The sequence below is a fragment of the Hippopotamus amphibius genome, chromosome 1, assembly GCF_030028045.1.
Source record: "Hippopotamus amphibius kiboko isolate mHipAmp2 chromosome 1, mHipAmp2.hap2, whole genome shotgun sequence".
Taxonomy (NCBI): domain Eukaryota; kingdom Metazoa; phylum Chordata; class Mammalia; order Artiodactyla; family Hippopotamidae; genus Hippopotamus; species Hippopotamus amphibius.
The window spans coordinates 8867134-8884275 of record NC_080186.1 but is presented as its reverse complement, the minus strand read 5'-3'; the positions used below and the strand labels follow the sequence as shown (position 1 = coordinate 8884275).

The following is a 17142-nucleotide window of genomic DNA, read 5'->3' as shown; positions in this document are numbered from 1 at the left end:
TGGGCCTCCCCACAGGCCACGCCCGAGCCTGAGCCACTCCTCCCATGGCCCTTTCTGTCCTGCCTATGACAGCTGCTCTTCGGCAGGCCAGCTGGACCACAAGTGACCTCAGGCTGGCCACCCACAGGCAAGAGCCAAAGCAGGAGAGTCAGTCTGAAACTAGGTCTCTGGGTGACTCTTTCAGGCTCCATCTGAAGGGGTGAAGTGTGTCCCAGGTTGCTATAGGGACCATTTTGAACACACCCCATGTGTCCCTGCTATCTCGACAAAAACAAAAGAGAAAAAAGAAAACTACAGGGGAATTAATGTGAAGGAGGGTATTTCTTTGGATGACACATGTAACAAAGTTCATTCACAGCAGAGATTAAAGGCAAGAACTACATCAAAAGCCTACTGGCCAGCAGGACACTCAGCAACGGGTGAGTCTAAGGGGAGAAGCGCTGGAGGGAAACTCACACCCCTGCTCGGCGTCACCCCAGAGACCCTGCCTGCGGCGGGGGCCGTGGGGCCGCACGCACCACTCAACAGCAGGTGCAGGGACTGTGTTCCTACTGTCCTCGTGCCTTCCAGAATCCCGGTGCGGACGAGAAGGAGACTCACCGATTGGCTTTCAGAGTAACAAACTCCTCGGACGAGCAGGGTGACGAGCTGCGAGCGCAGGATCAGGCCGTGGAAGGTCAGCGGGCGGAAGCGCTCCTCCATGGTCCAGTCTTCGCTCGGGGACTGGTCAGGGTATAGGTTGGGGTAGGGAGTGTATCTGTTATACAAAAACCAGACGCTGCCTAGGACACCCTCAGCAGGATGGCTTCCCATCCACGTCCCCGACCCGTCCCCCAATTCCCACGGACAGCCCCGGAGGGGGCGGGGAGTGGGTGGGTGGACAAGGGGCTGATGGCCCGTAGGCAGGTGGCGGCGCTCCCTCACCTCCGCTCGAGCATCTGCTGCAGGAGGTCCTCCTTCTCGCCGGGCTCCTCAGAGGTCACGTGCTCATCGCACATGTTCCGCAGCTCGCTGGACGGGTAGGACTTCATGGACTGGCTCCGTCTGCGCTGCTCGCCGGCGCGCGTGAGGATGCTAGACTTCTGTGGGGGGAGGGGCAGCGATGACGGACACTGGCGCGGGCGCACCGGCATCCACTCAGGAGAGGACCTGGGTGACAGCGAGGGTCAAAAGCACAGGCCCACGGCACAACTGCAAGAAACCTTCACAGTGGCTCAGGGGCCTGTGGTTCATGGGAGCCTCTCAGAGCCTAAGGTTTTTGCCAGCCCAGCGCCCCTACTTCCTTTGATTTGGGGACAGCATCTCGATGCTCCTACATCATGTCTTGGCGGGCCTGTCAACTGATGTGTCTCCCCTCCCCCAACCCAGCCTCCAAAGCCAAGGGTGGGCACGTGACCCAAGTGAGGCAGCTGGGCTCCCTCGGCGCAGGTGCCTCCTGGTACCTGCAGAGGGGCCGCCAGTCACCTGCTTGCCCAGGGTGCACCGCTCCTGGTTCTTCAGCTTTCCTGCCCATCCTGCAGTTTCCAATGGAGTTTTCTCTTTCTTAAGGAGGTCAAAATCTATTGCTGGCAACTCAGAACCCTCCCTGGTACAACCTGCACTGAATACTCAAGACTGCTGATTAAAACAATCTACCCACGTGCCTGCTGGAGTGAGAACGAACACACGTCCTGACAACCTAACCAAGTCCTCATTCACTGTCTAGTCTACACTCGCTGTCCAGGCCACACTCATGGTCACGTGCAATGAAAAGAATGCTGTTTTTCACAAAAGCCAACCAGGGCCACCCTGTCTATGGGGTGTGACAAGCATGGGATCAGTGTGAGCATCGGGGAACCACCTGTCCATCGCCCGCCTCTCCTCCGGGGCCGTTTCCTTCACCTTGAACTTGATGTTGTTACTGATGAGCTGGTTGCCCTTCATGAACTCCTTCTCGTTGCCCCGGTTCTCCGTGACCACAGGGAAGGCGTGGTGGACGGTGGTGCGCAGGATGCTGACCAGAGACTGGATGCGGGTGTGCGGGTAGACGTAGGTCAGGTTGGGCTCCATGATGTCGCTGGCTCGCAGTCTGGGGGAGGGAGGGAAGTGGTCCAGCCTTGTGACAGAGCCCATGGCGCCTGCAGCAAGCGGGGTGCGCCGGGGCTGCGCCGCCTCTCCTGCACTGCCCGGACCACCTGGCCCCCTCTTCTGAACCATCTCTAGTGGTTCCTTGGACACACGCATACCTTGGCACGTCCATCCCCTTTGCACGTGCTGTTGCCCATGCCTGGAATGCCCTCCCCTGCTCTATCAGCTGGGTGGACCAAGACCCTCAGCTCAACACGAATGTCCCCTCGCCACAAACCACCCGCATGCCCGCGGCTGTGGTCATCCCTCCTCAGCGCCCCGTGGCGTGTGCCATGTATCCCCATGAACTGCTAATTACGCTGGAATTAAAATTCCATGTTTGGGTGTTCCTTTAGACCAGGGGTGGCAACTGTCACCCACAGGTCCAAACTGGTCCCATGCGCTTGTTTCCATGTCATCTATGGCTGCATCTGCACTAACATGGCAGAGCTGGATAGATGTGGCAGAGACCACATGGCCTGCAAAGCTGAAAATATTTACTATCTGGCCCTCTCCAGAAGCTGGCTGACCTCCACGCTAGGCTTTAAGTGCCTTGCATGGTCCCCAGACATGAAAGGCCTGAAATATCTGTGGGATGATGGACAAGCTGGTGATTACGCCAGAGGAGTCACTGCTGATAGGACAATGCCTCCTGGGCACACACAAGGCCGCTAGTTCTTACTCACAGGGCTTAAACCCTTCATTTAAACATTCAATCATAACATGTCCTATTTAACCAGGATGCCAAAGTGGCTGAACAGTCCACGAAGCGGCCCTGCCTGCCCCAGCCCCCAGCTGCACGGGGCCGCACCGTGTCCCCAACCTGCTTAGGAACAGAGGAGCTCGCTGCTGGAAGGACCTTCCTGTTGTTATTCACCGTTTTACCTTCGTCCAACCCAAGAATCTGAATTACCATTTCCCTCCTAATACAAACATTCCTGGGCCCTAGAGTTTGTAAATTCTGGAACTAGGAAGAGAAATTCTGGCCTTACTTGTCCATTTCCACCTTCGTCTCCCATTCTAGAAGCGGCACGCCTCGCAGGCCCACATGGATGTCATAAATGCCCTTGTTGAAAAAGTCCCCTGTCCATTTGGCCACCTGAAACACAAAGCAAAGACCTGAAAAGAGCTACTGTGGGGGAACTTGGCCCTGAACCTGAAGGAGGCCTAGAAGGGCTGTACTCACCATCAGGGTGACCATGATGGGAAGGCCATAGGTGATCTCGTTGGTGGACTCAATCAGGATGACCGTGAGGCTGATGGTCATACGTACGACCCCACCCAAGAAAGCCGCGGCACCAATCAGGGCAAAGGTCCCTGAATAGATATGGCCCAGTCCAATGTAGCTAGTGAAGAAAGAAACCAAGAACGTGCCTTAGAATCATATTGGGGATGGGAGGGAGCTATGATTTGCACATGTGTGCGTAGGTAGTCAAGTGCATGCTCAGACGCACACGTGTGGACGTGCACACACACACACCACACACGCACACAACACACACACACACAAAACACAAACATACCACAAACACACCACACACACACACACACACACACACACACACACACACACACACACACACACACACACACACACACACACTACCTTTTGAGAACATTGGCAACTAAACGTCCAAAAGCAGCTCCACACAGCAGGGAAGGCACAAAAAGGCCACTTGGAACAGAAGTGCCGTAAGTCCAACACGCAAGCACAAAATAGAGGATGAAGAACAAGGCCAAAGTGATGGGGCTAAAAGTACCTGCAAAGCAAGGACAGACCGATCTGAGTCCCACTCAGATGCCCGCCAAGGCCCACCAGACCACTTTGGTTTCCACCAGGTCCTTCCACACCCAGACCGGTTCACCTCCAGCACTGGGAGGCAGAGATCCCAATCTTTTCTGGGTTGGTATTACACACACAAAGTCCTGTCCTTGCTCAGAATTAAGGGCAAGCCTGGCTGTGTCTGAGGGCCAGCAGAACGGGCAGAGGAATAATCATTTGTTCCCCAAACCCCCAACCCCCTAGATACTCACTATCTTGGTGGAAAAGCTGAAGGATGGCAGACTCCTGGGGGTTGAAGAAGAGTGTGGCCATGTCATTGTAGGTCTCATTGGGACAAAAAAAGGTCTTGATACTTGAATTCACATCTTCTGAAGTGACCTAAGAGACAGGAATCAAAAAGTTAGCATAAGGGCCCCTGACTAGGGCACTTGAGACTTCAAGTGGAACATCTCCAGCGAGGTCGAAAAAGTCTGACTTGCAAGCTTTACCGGTAAATTAAACAGGTAGCAAAAAAACAGATTGATACCTAAGAGCAGCCGACTGTGACACTGTATTCCTTGCATTTGGGGAAAGAATCAGGATGAGGGCTGTTGTTCATCCACATTCATAACAAAAATGCAGCTACCCTGAGGATTCACCACGGCCTGGCTCTGCCTCCTCTCCCAGGGCTAATTTTGTCAGTGGTACTGCGGGAAGCCTGGCCCTAGAGCACCATGGACTGTGCAGGACGAGGCAGGGGACCGACAAGAGGTCAGGAGTGGACAGGTGTCTGCAGAGGAGAGTCCAGGGCACTGCCTGACCTAATGCCCCAACTTTGTTCCAAATGGAAAAAGCCTCTGTCCCGAGTTTGCTGCAGAAGAAAACCCACGTACACGAGGCCTGATGCAGACGTTGTGCTCCTGGCCGCCTCCCCACCCAGCTGAACAGAACCCAAGCTGGGAAAACACATTATTTCTCCACATCCCAGCACTCTCATTCTCTTCATCATTTTGTGTGAGCAGATGAGATCCTGGACTCATTAGAGGGCAAAGGCATTTGTTTGCTGGTTGATGGTGTACAAGTAGCACGGGGGTGGACTTCACACCTGTCACTGGGCAAACAATTAGAAAGCATTTATTGTAAAGTTAACTAAGGTGACAGATTTTTCCTGGATTCCATTCTATTAAAGACACTGTAAAGATGCCCTCGTGCGGACCCTGTAACAATGGTAGGCAATGGGTTTGTATAATCCTACCAGGTTGGCCTGGCTGGGAAACACAGCCGGATGAAGGCTGCTGTAGGAAACAGGAGAGCGCTCCCTATCGCCAGAACCAGGCAGGGAGGAGCCAGCAAAGGAGACGTGTGTGCAGAACAGTGAAGGGTGGGCAAGCTGAGGCGACAGCATAATAACCAGGTAGCAAAAAATTTATGCTGAGAAACATGCAGTGTTTCTCAAACTATGTCTGGAGGAACCCTGAAGGCGCTCTGGAAAGAGTCCTGAGGTCAAACGCCTACAAAAGTATCACCGCACTTGCTGGAAATCAGTGTATCTGTGAAAGGCAGAGAACAGGCTCCGTGACTAGATGGATCTGACTCTCAGGCTGCTTCCCTCTAGTGATCCTGGGAAAGGTATTTCATTTCGTGAAGCTTCTGCTTCCTTATCTATAAAATGGGAATAATACCTACCTCGTGCTACATATTACTAGCTGGGTGATCTTGGGCAAGACCTCAGTTTGCCTCACTGTTCTCATCTGTAAAATGGGGACAATACTAGCCAACGTGGCAGTGGTGAGGACTAAGTGAGGTCATGTATGTACAGTGCTTAGTGGAACACCTGACACCCAACAAACACTCCAAACGTTCCTAACACTTACTAGAACTTTAAAGGCCCTGGGAAGTCCTGTATTAAAGAAACCTACCTAGCTCTGGTTTAGCCATCTGACCATAGAATCCTTTCCCATCTGTTTGCTCCTGAATCATGTGTATCAGTGTTCCTTAGAACACACTGTGGAAAATATTGGTCTGGTAATGAGGCAGCCTTGGGGAATAGCTAGTAACAGGGATCCACAAACTTTTCCAGTGAAGAGCCAGACAGTAAATATTCTAGGCTTTGCCGCTACATACAGTCTCTGCCCCATGTGCTTCTTCTGGTTTTTGTTTGTTTGTTTTCTCAATCCTGTAGAAATGTAAAAACCATTCTTAGCTTGGGATCTACACAAAAACAAGCAGCTGCCAAGGGCCAGATGTGGCCCATGGAGCACAGTTTGCTGACCTCTGATCCAGTACATTCTTAACGTTCACTGACTGTTCCTGGGGACATGGAAGAGGCAGCCATTCAAGACAAAAGCCCAAAGGGGCTTGGAGGGACTCGAGTGGCTCCCCAGGGGCAACAAGACTTGTACTTAGAGAACCTCCAGCCTCCACCCTAGAGTCCAGCTCTCAGACCCACTGGACTGGACCAAAAAACACAGGGCAGAAGGGTAGAGTGAGCTCCCATGCCTACCTCACTGACCCTGCTCTTTCAGGGAAAGGTTCTAGAGAACATCAGATACTCCTAAGAAAGGAAGAGGAGAAATGCAAAGAGGAAGCATGCCAGTAAAAGATCTAAACCGAGCAGGAAGCAGCAGATGCGGGAAGAGCCAGGACCACCGTGCGCCCTGAGGCAGGCATTCCTTTCTCCCATCTGAAGGGTGCCTCTCACATTCTGAGGGTGGGGCTGGTGGGCACCTTTCAGGGGTGGGGGGTAGAAGAGTAAACTGAGGCTCAGAGGAGAGGCAGACAGTCAGCGTCCTGAGCTTGGTTCCAATTAGTTTTGTTCAACGGGGCGGGGGCGGGGGGGGGGGGAGAAGTCCCCTGTATGATGGCCAAGATTGTTCACACAAGTGAAAAAGAGGGAATTTGGTGCAGGTTCTCTCTTAGGTAAAAGGACTACTACAAATTCCACCCCCACCCCCCACCCCCAGCAATCTGATTCAGGTGTGGAACAATGAACAGCAAAGAGAGGCAAGTCATACATTTCTGGATTCTTCTTCGCAGGTGTAGGGTAAAGGCAGCAGGTGCACCGGGATTACCTGGAGCGGGAAGGAGTCGTTACCGACTTGACTTGCAGAAGACATCTGTCGGCATTCTCCTAACACCATGGAAGCCACAAACACCACCATGGTGGTCACCAGAGACACCAAGAGGCTCTCCAAGACTCTAGGAGGCAAAGGGCAGCTGTTACTATAGATAAAAAGTCAACTGGTCTTGGGAACTCAAAAACTACATACCCCCTACCCTCCTCTCCCCAAAGAGCACGCACAGCACCCCTGGTCAGTCAGCACAGGTGCAGAATTTACTAGCGACTTGCTGTGTTCCAGCAATCTGTATGTAAGAAGTGGGCAGCCAGTAACGTGGGCTGCTGTGGCCACATCATCTCTCTCCGAGGAATGAAAGGCCTTCCATTTTAAGTCCTGGGGCGAGAGTTTCAGGAAAGTGTGCCCCTCAGCAGGGTCAATACTGACTTTGTCAGGTGTCCTAGTGGCCAAGTCTAGAGAGGCAGGGAGCCTGCCAGCAGCTCTGATACAAAGTAAGCTCAGCCTCAGTGTTTTGGCCCGTCTGACAGACAGACTGACATTCTCAGTCTTAGACATGACATGAAAGCTGGTGTGGGAAGCGGGGCCCGTTCCTCGGGAGAGACGGCCCGGTCCACACGGGGCCTGGGGGCCACGGCAGTGGGGAGGCGACTGCACGGGTACCTGACGAGCTTAGGTTTCGGGTGCACGTTTCGCATACGGTACTTTGCAAGCCTCTTGTTCAGACAGTTGAATGTGGCTCCCAGGAGGCCCCCAACGACCCCCATGGCGATGAAGAAACCCAAGTCCATAGCTGTCCAGAGATGACATTTTTTATCAGAGTCAGAGCACTGAGAGAAGGGGGAAGGGAGGGAGAGAGAAAAACCAGAGTGCCCGTGAGAACAGGAAGGGACAGGAGCGGAGAAGATGGAGACGGGAGGCGAGGCTTTCTCCCGGCGAGAGCCAAAGCGGGCTGGAGCCCCGCCCACGCTGAGCGCCGCACCTGCGGGACAGCACAGGGCAGAGACGCGCCTCTCAGCCACTTTACTTAAGAGCAATTTTCAAGGGTCAAGAAAGAAATTCTGGGGGCAAGGACAAAGCATACCTTAAACTCGCCAAAGTTCAGCAATCCAGGGAGCTGGAAGGAACCCCAACTTCCAAACTGAATCCCAGAACGAAAGAAGTTGAGGGTGAAGGTGGCAGACATGGAGCAGAAGAGCTAGGGCACAGGTGACAAAAACAAGAACATTCAATAGCAACAGGGCCTACTTCCCCCCAGAGGCGTCCTCATGACCTACTGCTCCACGCAGAGACAGGCCGGCTCCAGTTCTGGTAACCCCGGCAGCAAGTGGGAATGCACCCCAAGGGGGAAGAGCTGGCGATCTGGCTATCAGGAGTTTTCAATCAGCCTTTTGTGAAGGGCTATTTATTTAGAGTCTCTTACGCACCAGACGCTGTGCCAAAAAAGGAGCAGCAAACGCTAGAGGAAGGATGCGCCCCCTTGAGGGAGGAGATGGAGGTTCACATTAGGGTGTGCCACTGCCTCGGGACCACAGCCTGTCTCACCTTTCGGGTTGGATGGCTCGTCAGGAGAGGAACAACTGTCTGACTGGGGGTGGGAAGGGTGTTGACATGGCAAGTACCGTAAAGCCCACAATGTGGAGGTTGTGGGTGCCTCGAGCAGAGGAGTTTCCAGTAATGTCAACTCTCCTGGTCTCATCAAAACTACAGGTCAACTAAAACTATCGATTAAGTCAAGCCTTTTATCACTGCAAAATGTCCCTCATTCACTTTGGCATTTCCCCTCGTCTCAAAGTCTCCTTCAACATGAATAAACTACGACACCAGCTCATTTTGGTTAGTGTTTGCATGGTATACCTTTTGTACTCCTATTATTTTCAGATACTTTTAACTGTATTTAAAGTATGTCTCTGGTAAACAGTGAAAAAGGAAAAAAAAAAACCTGCTGGTAAAGAGTTAAGAGATGTCCAGATTGAATCTGGGGCGGGGGGAGGGTGTGTGGCTAAGTTCAGGGGAAGGTCCTCCTCACCACTTTCCACGTGAGTCCCTGGTTCCAGAAGGACGAGCCCTCCTCCAGACTGAACAAGGTACCCCCAATGGGGGCCCCAAAAGCCGCGGCGACTCCGGCGGCTGCCCCAGCTGACACAAAGTCCCGCTTATCTCTGAGGAGAGAAGAGAGAGAGGGTTTATGAGAGGCAGCCCTCGGGCTGCAAAAGGCAGCTTTTCACTTCTTTACGCACCGACATTTTAATACCTCGAGACCCGTGAACACTCAGGGCTCGTGAATGGCAAGTCTCTGGGGAGGCAGACTCGGCGGCGAACACAGTTCACCCACAAGCCAAACGCTCTCCCCAGGCGGAGCTCCGCCGGGTGGAGAGGCTCCCTGATGTCGGTTGACTCTGAACACGGACTCTCAGGAGGCAGCTCGAAGGCTTCCAGCACCACCGCTGAGCCACTGGCTTACCTGACCTTCCTTCTGGAAAGCTCGGCACCAGGGAGAACGTACAAGTGTGGCTGTGTGCAGAGAGGCAGATGACAGTGACCGGCAGGAACGCCGAGGGGAGAAGGTGGATCACAACCCAGACCCTGGGCCCGTGACTGCAAGGGCCTTGCCAGGCATGCAGATCAGTGACACACGCAAATTGCACAGGGCAAAGAGTACCCGGGAGAGACCGTCCAACCCCGAGAGGCAGCTGACCAAGTAAATAAACTCCACTCTTGATAATATGCCTGTGGACTTTCTTGGTCGTATTTCTGATCTTGGACCATGTTGTTCGTTGTCTGAGATGCTTATGACATGTTAAGACAAAACGGAAGCCATGACGCCTGCTTGGCCCTTGTGCTCCTAACTTTCCGAAGAATAATTCAAAGCCCACCTCCTTCCTGATGGTCAGGTTTTGCATGTAGCCTGCCCAGCAGGGGAGTCTGCGAGCCGGACTAGAGCAAGTGTAGGGTCTCCGTGGCAGTAAATGAACAGCTATTTAAAAACAAACAAACAATTCTGAACCTTTCCATACCTGTCACTTCGGAAATAGGGGAAGTTAAACTGGATCTTCCGTAAGGAGATGCTCTGAAACTAGAACAAGAGAAAACAAAGTCAAGACAGGCTGAAGCTGCAGGAATCCACAGCGCCAGGGAGTCCCCATAGCCTGAGCGCACCTTGGCAGGGGCTGTGAGGAGGAGAGTCCAGGACAGCAGACAGGAAAAGAGAGGTGACTTTGGGGAGGAACTTCTTTTCCTGCCCCCAAATTTCTAGGCTCTTGAGAAACTGCATTTTGTATACAGTCAGCAAGTCCGAAAGGAAAAGGGGAAACAGATGGGCGAAGGGTTGGGCGGAACTGAAAGCTGCTGCGGTCACGGGGCAGTCCCTAAGGAAGGGCCAAGGGGGCCAACTTTCAATTCACTCAACAAAATCTCAGGCCGCCACACAGCAACTCCCTCCCCTTAGAACATGAGACGTACACGTCTGTGAGTGACAGTTCACAAGGAACTGAGACGTCCATGTGGGCCAGCCTGTGAGAAAGGGAGCCTGGGAGTCCTGAGCGAGCTCCTGTGCCTCCCTAAGCCGCAGCTCCTCATTTGAGAAGGACGATGGTGAGGACAACGGAACCCCTGAGGTGACTTTAAAGAAGAAACGAGTTGGTATGTGACAGCCTGGCCCGGACAGCACCTAACGAACAGCAGCTGTTACTGCTTGCTGCTTCCAATGGAATCAGCACAGACCTGCGCCTGAAACCATCTCAGCCAAGGCTTCCAGCTTCTCCTGAGATGCTCCACAAGCCATGCTGCGTGCAGGTGCTCGACAATGACTGTGGGAGCACCAGGTGACCTTCATTTGAACAGACTTTCTCTCTGTCCCATTTCTGCTCCTAGGACTCAGCAGGGCCTTGTTACAGCCTGGAGGTACCAGCTACCTGCTCTCCTGGGAGACAGATCACACAGTTTTCTCATCAACCTAAAGTGACATCAGATGCCAAAGCCATGACAGGGTGCTCCCAATGGATTTTTCCAATTTCAACCACGGACATGCCCCTGCCCAGGAGGCACACTCTGAGGGGCAACCCACCCCCACAGCCCATCAACCCTCACCTGCGGGAGGCCAGCCCCCACCACCGCTCCACTGTGGATCATGGGGCCTTCCTTCCCCACAAAGAGCCCTGGAACAGGTGCAAACAGAGGAGACCATCAGTGAGCACAGAACAGTTCTGGGTCAGGAGACCTTTGTTACAGAGAGCTTTCTCTTGACAACTATAAAACAGAGTCGATCACAAGACTTTGTAAGAGAAAGAGTGAGTCAAATTCCCATCAACTAGGAGAAAATAATCTTGAAATTCTAAATCAGGGCTCAGCAAACCATAGCCTGTGGGACAAGACAGGCTTGCTGCTGGTTTTTGTACAGCCTGAGAGAGCTCAGAATGGTTTTTACATTCTTACATGGATACATTTTAAGTGGTTATGTAAGTTTAAGCACCTATATAATAGCTCCTTTTTTTACCTCTTGGGCTAAAAAGTCTAAAACATTTACTATCTGGCACAAAAAGCTTGCTGACTTTGCGAAAAGCCAACTCCACAAACCAACTAGACAGTCGCTCTACTTCAAAACTCAAGTGTGCTGGTCAGATATCTCTGAATGGTAACTTACTAACAGCGTCTGCATTTAAAAAACAACCCATGGACAAAAAGTGCAGAGACCTGTCTGTGGGAGGGGCCTTCAAATCTGCATCTACTTAATGTACACACATAAGACTTCTTGTCTTTGCCCCTTGAACGCTTGAAGGATGAAAGTCAGAAAGACCCTCCTTACCTCCAGCCACACTGAACAGCACTCCAAAGACTTTGCAGAGCAGGGTCCGGAGACGCACGATTCCAGGCACCTTCACACCATTCAGGTAGCATTTGATCTCAGGTATCCCCGAACCTGCTGCCACTGGCTGATGGGGAGAGGAGGCACAGCCAGAAACTCAGACTCCACTGGGTCTATGGTTCACCCTGGACAGCATGGCCTGGTGGGCCTGTGAAAGCAGACGCCCCGACTCCCTCCCCGCCCCCCCCACCCCACCCCATCCCATCCCATCCCATCCCATCCCATCCCATCCCATCCCATCCCAGGTTCCTGACTCAGCAGGTCTGATGCATTTCTAACAAGTTCCGGGTGATTAAGCAACACCTGGGGGGCGGGGCAGGGGTGGGGTTCAACAATCAATGGCAGCTTACACTTAGGCAGACTCTCACCTCATTCATCTAAGCTGGGTATTGGTCACTTCTAAAGTTATTTTAAAGTTTTTAAAAATGTAAAGTACTTAACTTTGAAATATTTTAAAGTTAAAGTCATTTTTATAGTTCCCCAGGTGTCTTTAATGTGCTTCTAAGGTTGAGAACCAACCTCCTAGTCCGGATTGTTCCTCTTTAACCTCACCAGAGGCTGAAACCACTTTCAGAAACATCTCTAAGTGAAAGAGAGACCACATCTTCTACAGGAATCTATATTCAAAGTCTAAATCAGTTTCTTGACATTTCGGAAACGGAGACAGAGAAACTGAGTGCAAAACCTTGTGAGCAAGAAGGCAACACCCCCACCACCTCACCTCAATTAGGACAAGAAGGCTCGCGAAGAAGACAAAGGTCAAGTTGAAACCCAAGAGTTCAAGCAGGGACAGGGCGAGGCAGCCTTTCTGGCTGCACTCCTCCACAGCTACAAACAAGGGGTTAAGGAAAACGTGTCCGCCTGTCGGGGCGGTCCTGCCATCACTTGAAATGAGGCAGCTTCTCCTCTTCTGAAGCACTGTGGCTGCTAACTGCACATCTTCCTGTTCTGCGCATATAAGCTTAAAAAATAACAACTGCCTGTCTCCTACATTAGAAACCATTTTTAAATCAAGAAGTACTTCAAACATTACAAGCGGCAAGGTACACATACCTGTACCCCCACAGCCGATGGCTTAACAAATCTCAGTGTTACGCCACGTTTTCCCCAGGTGTTTTTTGAAAATGTTTTTGAAAACATTAGATACCATTAAAAACAACAATGACAACAATAAAACTCTTTGTTTCCCTCCCTCTCTCCTGGAAGAGACCACTAACCTGAAACTCTTGTGCATCCTCCCCTGTATGTTTCCATGTGCATCCACACTGTTCTAGGTGCTTCTAAAATTAAAACACTGGCATTGCACTTGATGCATTCTACAGTTGCCTTTTTTCTCTCCCTCAACGCTTTCTGAGAATTAGCCATGTTGACATAAAAGCTCTGGTTCCTTTATTTTAACTTCTGCGTCAAATTGAATCACGTGAACATCAATTTTCCCACTCTCCCGTCTGGTGTGATTTCAATGTTCTGCAATCACAGAGCTGCAATGAGCATCTCTGTGCATGTCCGAGGGCCACATCTAGGGCAGAAACTCAGGAGTCAGGAAGGTGCACCTTCCTATGTGTTTAATTTTCATTTCCCTGCTGGTGGTGAGGTGAGCACTTTTCCACAGGTTTATTTATCAGCTAATTTTCCTCTTCTGAGAACTGCCTGTTCACATCCTTTGCTTGTTTTCCTATTAGGCTGTTTGGGCTTTTTTCTTATTGAATTGCAGTCCTCCCTCTATTCGGGATACTAATTATTTGTCTCTTAAACGCATGGGAATAACCTCTCCTAGGCCATAAACTTGTCTTTCAGTTTGTTTACGGTGTTTTATTGCTGCTGTTTGGGATTTGTGTGTGTATAAACAGAATGTTTGCTGTGATGTGGTCAAGTTTATTGATATTTTCCCTCTCACTCTGTGCCTTCTGGAGTCCTTAGACATTACTCCCTACTCTTGACACTACATAGTCTCTTCAGGTTTTGTTTTGACAACTTACATCTTCGATCCATCTGGAATTAATTTACAGTACAAAGTAAGAATCTAATTTTGTATTTTTCCAGATGGATAACCAATGTCCCAGCATCTTTCATTAACTAATCCATCCTTCCACACTGATTTACAGCACTAACTCTGCCATCCACCGCATTTCTGTATGTGTATGGGCCAGTTTCTGCCTATTATTTTTCACTAGTCTGATTGGGTATTCCTGCACCAACATGACACTGTTTCAATGACTATATCTTAAATTATATGTCCTGACATCTAGTACAGCTAGTCCCCTGATTGTTGTCCAAAACTGTCTCAGCTACTTTGGGCTCTTTACTATTCCACACAGATGTAGGAAGAGAATTTTTGAGTTCCATCAATAATTCTATTGGAATTTTCATTGGAACCACAATGAATTCATAGACTGATTAGGGTAAATAGGCATCTGCGCTTCGTGTCTTACTAACCATGAATATGAGCATCTATTTATTAAGGTCTTCCTCTTGTGTCCTTCGATGATAATGAAAAACCTTAACCTATGTGGCTAATAAATAGCTCTTCAAAGATCACGTCTGTTGTTAAACTCGTTTCCAGACAAGACAGCAGAGTCAACAACCACTCACATCCGGGAATACCAAGACCCGTGAAAAGGATACACGCCTGCACCACTCCGAACTTGACCTGGGTGAAGAGCCGTGCAAAGAAGTCCACGAAGAGACCCACCTGTGAAAAGCATGTGAGCCATCACCCAGGTGTCCCTGCTGTCACAGGCGCTCCCCTTGAAGCACCGCCCCCTCCTCCCACTGTCTGTTCTCGCTGGTCACTCCCACCCGTGTTACCAACAGGCCACGCATGAACAGGCTTTCTGTAGTCACTCTGGCTACAGGAAGTCCCTGCCGGAGCTTGGGCCCTGGCCCCTTCAAGGACGAAAGAAGGGGGTGTAGCTAAGTTGTCAGGAGGAGAGTTAAAACAGAGGGGAAAGATGGCAAAAAAGACCTGAGACCAAGGAGGACAACTGGTGCTCAGAGAGGAATGGTACAGAGATGTGTGAGGACCTGCTCCACTCTTTCCAAAGGACGTTTCAAAAGAATTCCAAACACATGTTCACTGATGTTTAGCGGGATAAGCATAGGATAGCTAAGGATATACTTAGAAAGGTAACATTTACTTAGGTACAGTATATGGCTTTTGCATGTCTGTTATTACTAGTTCACATTTTATAAGTCACAATTTTGACTTATAACCACCTTATAGCCAATGGTTAGCCTGGTGAATAAGAGAAAACCACTCCTGTTCGACCCTCTGAGGTCCACGCTCAAGACTTAGGAGAACTGGGAAGACGTCTGATGTTATAGGAGAACTGGGAAGACGTCTGATGTTATGGATTCAGGATCACAGGCTTCGCCTCTAACCCTGGCCTTCCCTCAAGCCAATGCCCGAGGCTTTTAAATACTGAAACAATAAATGGTGATAGATCAAAGGAGAGGAGAGCCAGTAGCAAGAGGAGATGGTTGCTACATTATTAAGGCAGGTCTGCTTTCCTAGAACATGATGGTGTTCAGTAAAGCTGCTAGGACTGATACATGCAATTCAAAGGCGTGTGATATGAAAGTAGCAGAAAGACTACCAACTAGATGACTAGTGACTATGCTTATTACAGGGAAACCTGCAACCAGGAACATATATAGCAAAACAGACACTCTGAAATGTCAATACAGCAATTAAATCAACACGAGTTGTCCCCAAAATGGTATCTATCAGAATGTTACCAAAGAGGCCTCCTGAATGCCATTAATCTTAACTAGTAAGATGTTGCTTGACCTCTGAATTTACTACAGTAAAAACTTGAAAATAAAAATTGTGGTCAGCCCTCATGGCTATGTTATGTTTAAATGTGTTTATATTTAACGGGTACATCATGTAGAATTAAGTGTGAGACTTGTGGTTAATTCTAGATACACAGGCTACTGCTAAAGAATATATATAAACTCTGTTATGGACTAATGTTTGTGGTTCCCCACCTTGCCACCAAATTCACGTTGAAATTCTAACCCCCAATGTGATGGTATTAGGAGGTGGGGCCTTTGTAGGTAATTAGGTCATGAACAGGGTTAGCGTCCTTATAAAAGAAGTCCCAGAGAGCTCCCTGGCCCCTCTTGCCATGTGAGGACGCAGTGTAAAGACAGCCATCTGTGAACCAGGAACTGGGCCCTCACCAGACACTAAATCTGTTGGCGCCTTGCTCTTGGACGTCCCAGACTCCGGAACTCAGAGAAATAAATGTCTGCTGTTTACGTCACCCAGTCCACGGTCTTGTGTTATAGCAGTCTCCATGGACGAAGACAATCCCCTTTTCTATCACTGTGTTAATAGAAAATCAGATGTGACGTATCATTTTGGCTGCCTGCTAACTTTCCCAGCTTCTCTTCTGCCGGTGTAAGCACGGTGAGTCAGCAGTTATGGTTCCAGACTTTCGCTGCTACAATCTCTGGCAATGTTTTATCATCTCTTCCTGTCTGTGACTCACCTGTGAACGTGCTGACCCAGAACCCTGTGCATCCAGGCATATTCCTCTACCCGCAACTGCCGGCTCTACTTTCTAGATAAAACGAGCAACGTGCAGGGAAGAGGGACCGCGTAATGAATGCACAGAGACCTACGGTGTCTGTTTCCTGGCACGCTGTGCTAGAGGAAAGGGCATAATGGTCACAGTTTCATTACCATTACTTTGCTTTCTCCCTACAGAGTGACCTCCACATCTACTAAGCACTCTCCCCACTCTGCTGTCTACCTGATGGGACAACACGATAAAGGAAAGGTCTTGACCAAGCCTACGAGTGCTTTAAAGGGCATCAGAGTTGCATGGTAAGGGAAATATGAAAAGGTCTCAGGATTACTATTTTTAAAAAAGGGGGAGCAGTCTCTGTTATAAAGACGAACGACTTATTCGCCGGCCGGAGCCTGCCCTCTGACCCCCTCCGTCCCTTGGCCCGTCACCTCCCCACACCCCGCCTGCTCACCAGCCCGGTGCAGACTCCAATGGCAAACACCATCATCCACTTCACCGCCTCATACCTGCGACCTTTCTGTTCACAAAGGAAAAGAATGACTGTTTATTGCCGGCTTATGATGACAGCAGGGAGGGAATACAACTCAGCCAACAAGTTTTAGACCAAATTCCACGTGGACAGCAAGCACTGGGATGATGTCTGGAGTGCCAGGTGCTTTGCAATGCAAGAATGAAGAACGCTAAGGGCGGGGCCAGGTGCACTGACAGTGCGCACTCTGGTTGGCACGTTGAAAGACTAAGGAATAGAAGCAACTATCTCATGAAAAGGGTTAAGAGGCCAACGGGTGAAGAAATTTA

General features: G+C 50.3%; 1 protein-coding gene across 4 annotated transcripts in view; it reads right to left on the bottom strand.

Moving 5' to 3' along the window:
• CLCN6 (chloride voltage-gated channel 6) overlaps nt 1–17142 on the bottom strand; it is a 29479-nt gene that overhangs the window by 6794 nt on the left and 5543 nt on the right. For 2 of the 4 annotated variants that reach the window (XM_057696427.1, XM_057696429.1), the window contains exons 4-20: nt 16796–16861; nt 14432–14498; nt 12528–12634; nt 11747–11873; nt 11032–11099; nt 9960–10018; nt 8972–9104; nt 8027–8140; nt 7606–7772; nt 6940–7066; nt 4141–4267; nt 3713–3866; nt 3293–3452; nt 3099–3205; nt 1882–2068; nt 925–1082; nt 601–757 (exon numbers count right to left, since the gene is read on the bottom strand). In XM_057696427.1, the coding sequence (XP_057552410.1) occupies nt 601–757; nt 925–1082; nt 1882–2068; nt 3099–3205; nt 3293–3452; nt 3713–3866; nt 4141–4267; nt 6940–7066; nt 7606–7772; nt 8027–8140; nt 8972–9104; nt 9960–10018; nt 11032–11099; nt 11747–11873; nt 12528–12634; nt 14432–14498; nt 16796–16861 (2085 nt within the window). The remainder of the gene's footprint in view (nt 1–600; nt 758–924; nt 1083–1881; nt 2069–3098; nt 3206–3292; nt 3453–3712; nt 3867–4140; nt 4268–6939; nt 7067–7605; nt 7773–8026; nt 8141–8971; nt 9105–9959; nt 10019–11031; nt 11100–11746; nt 11874–12527; nt 12635–14431; nt 14499–16795; nt 16862–17142) is intronic. The other 2 variants (XR_009047670.1, XM_057696436.1) reach the window with 2 other exon arrangements.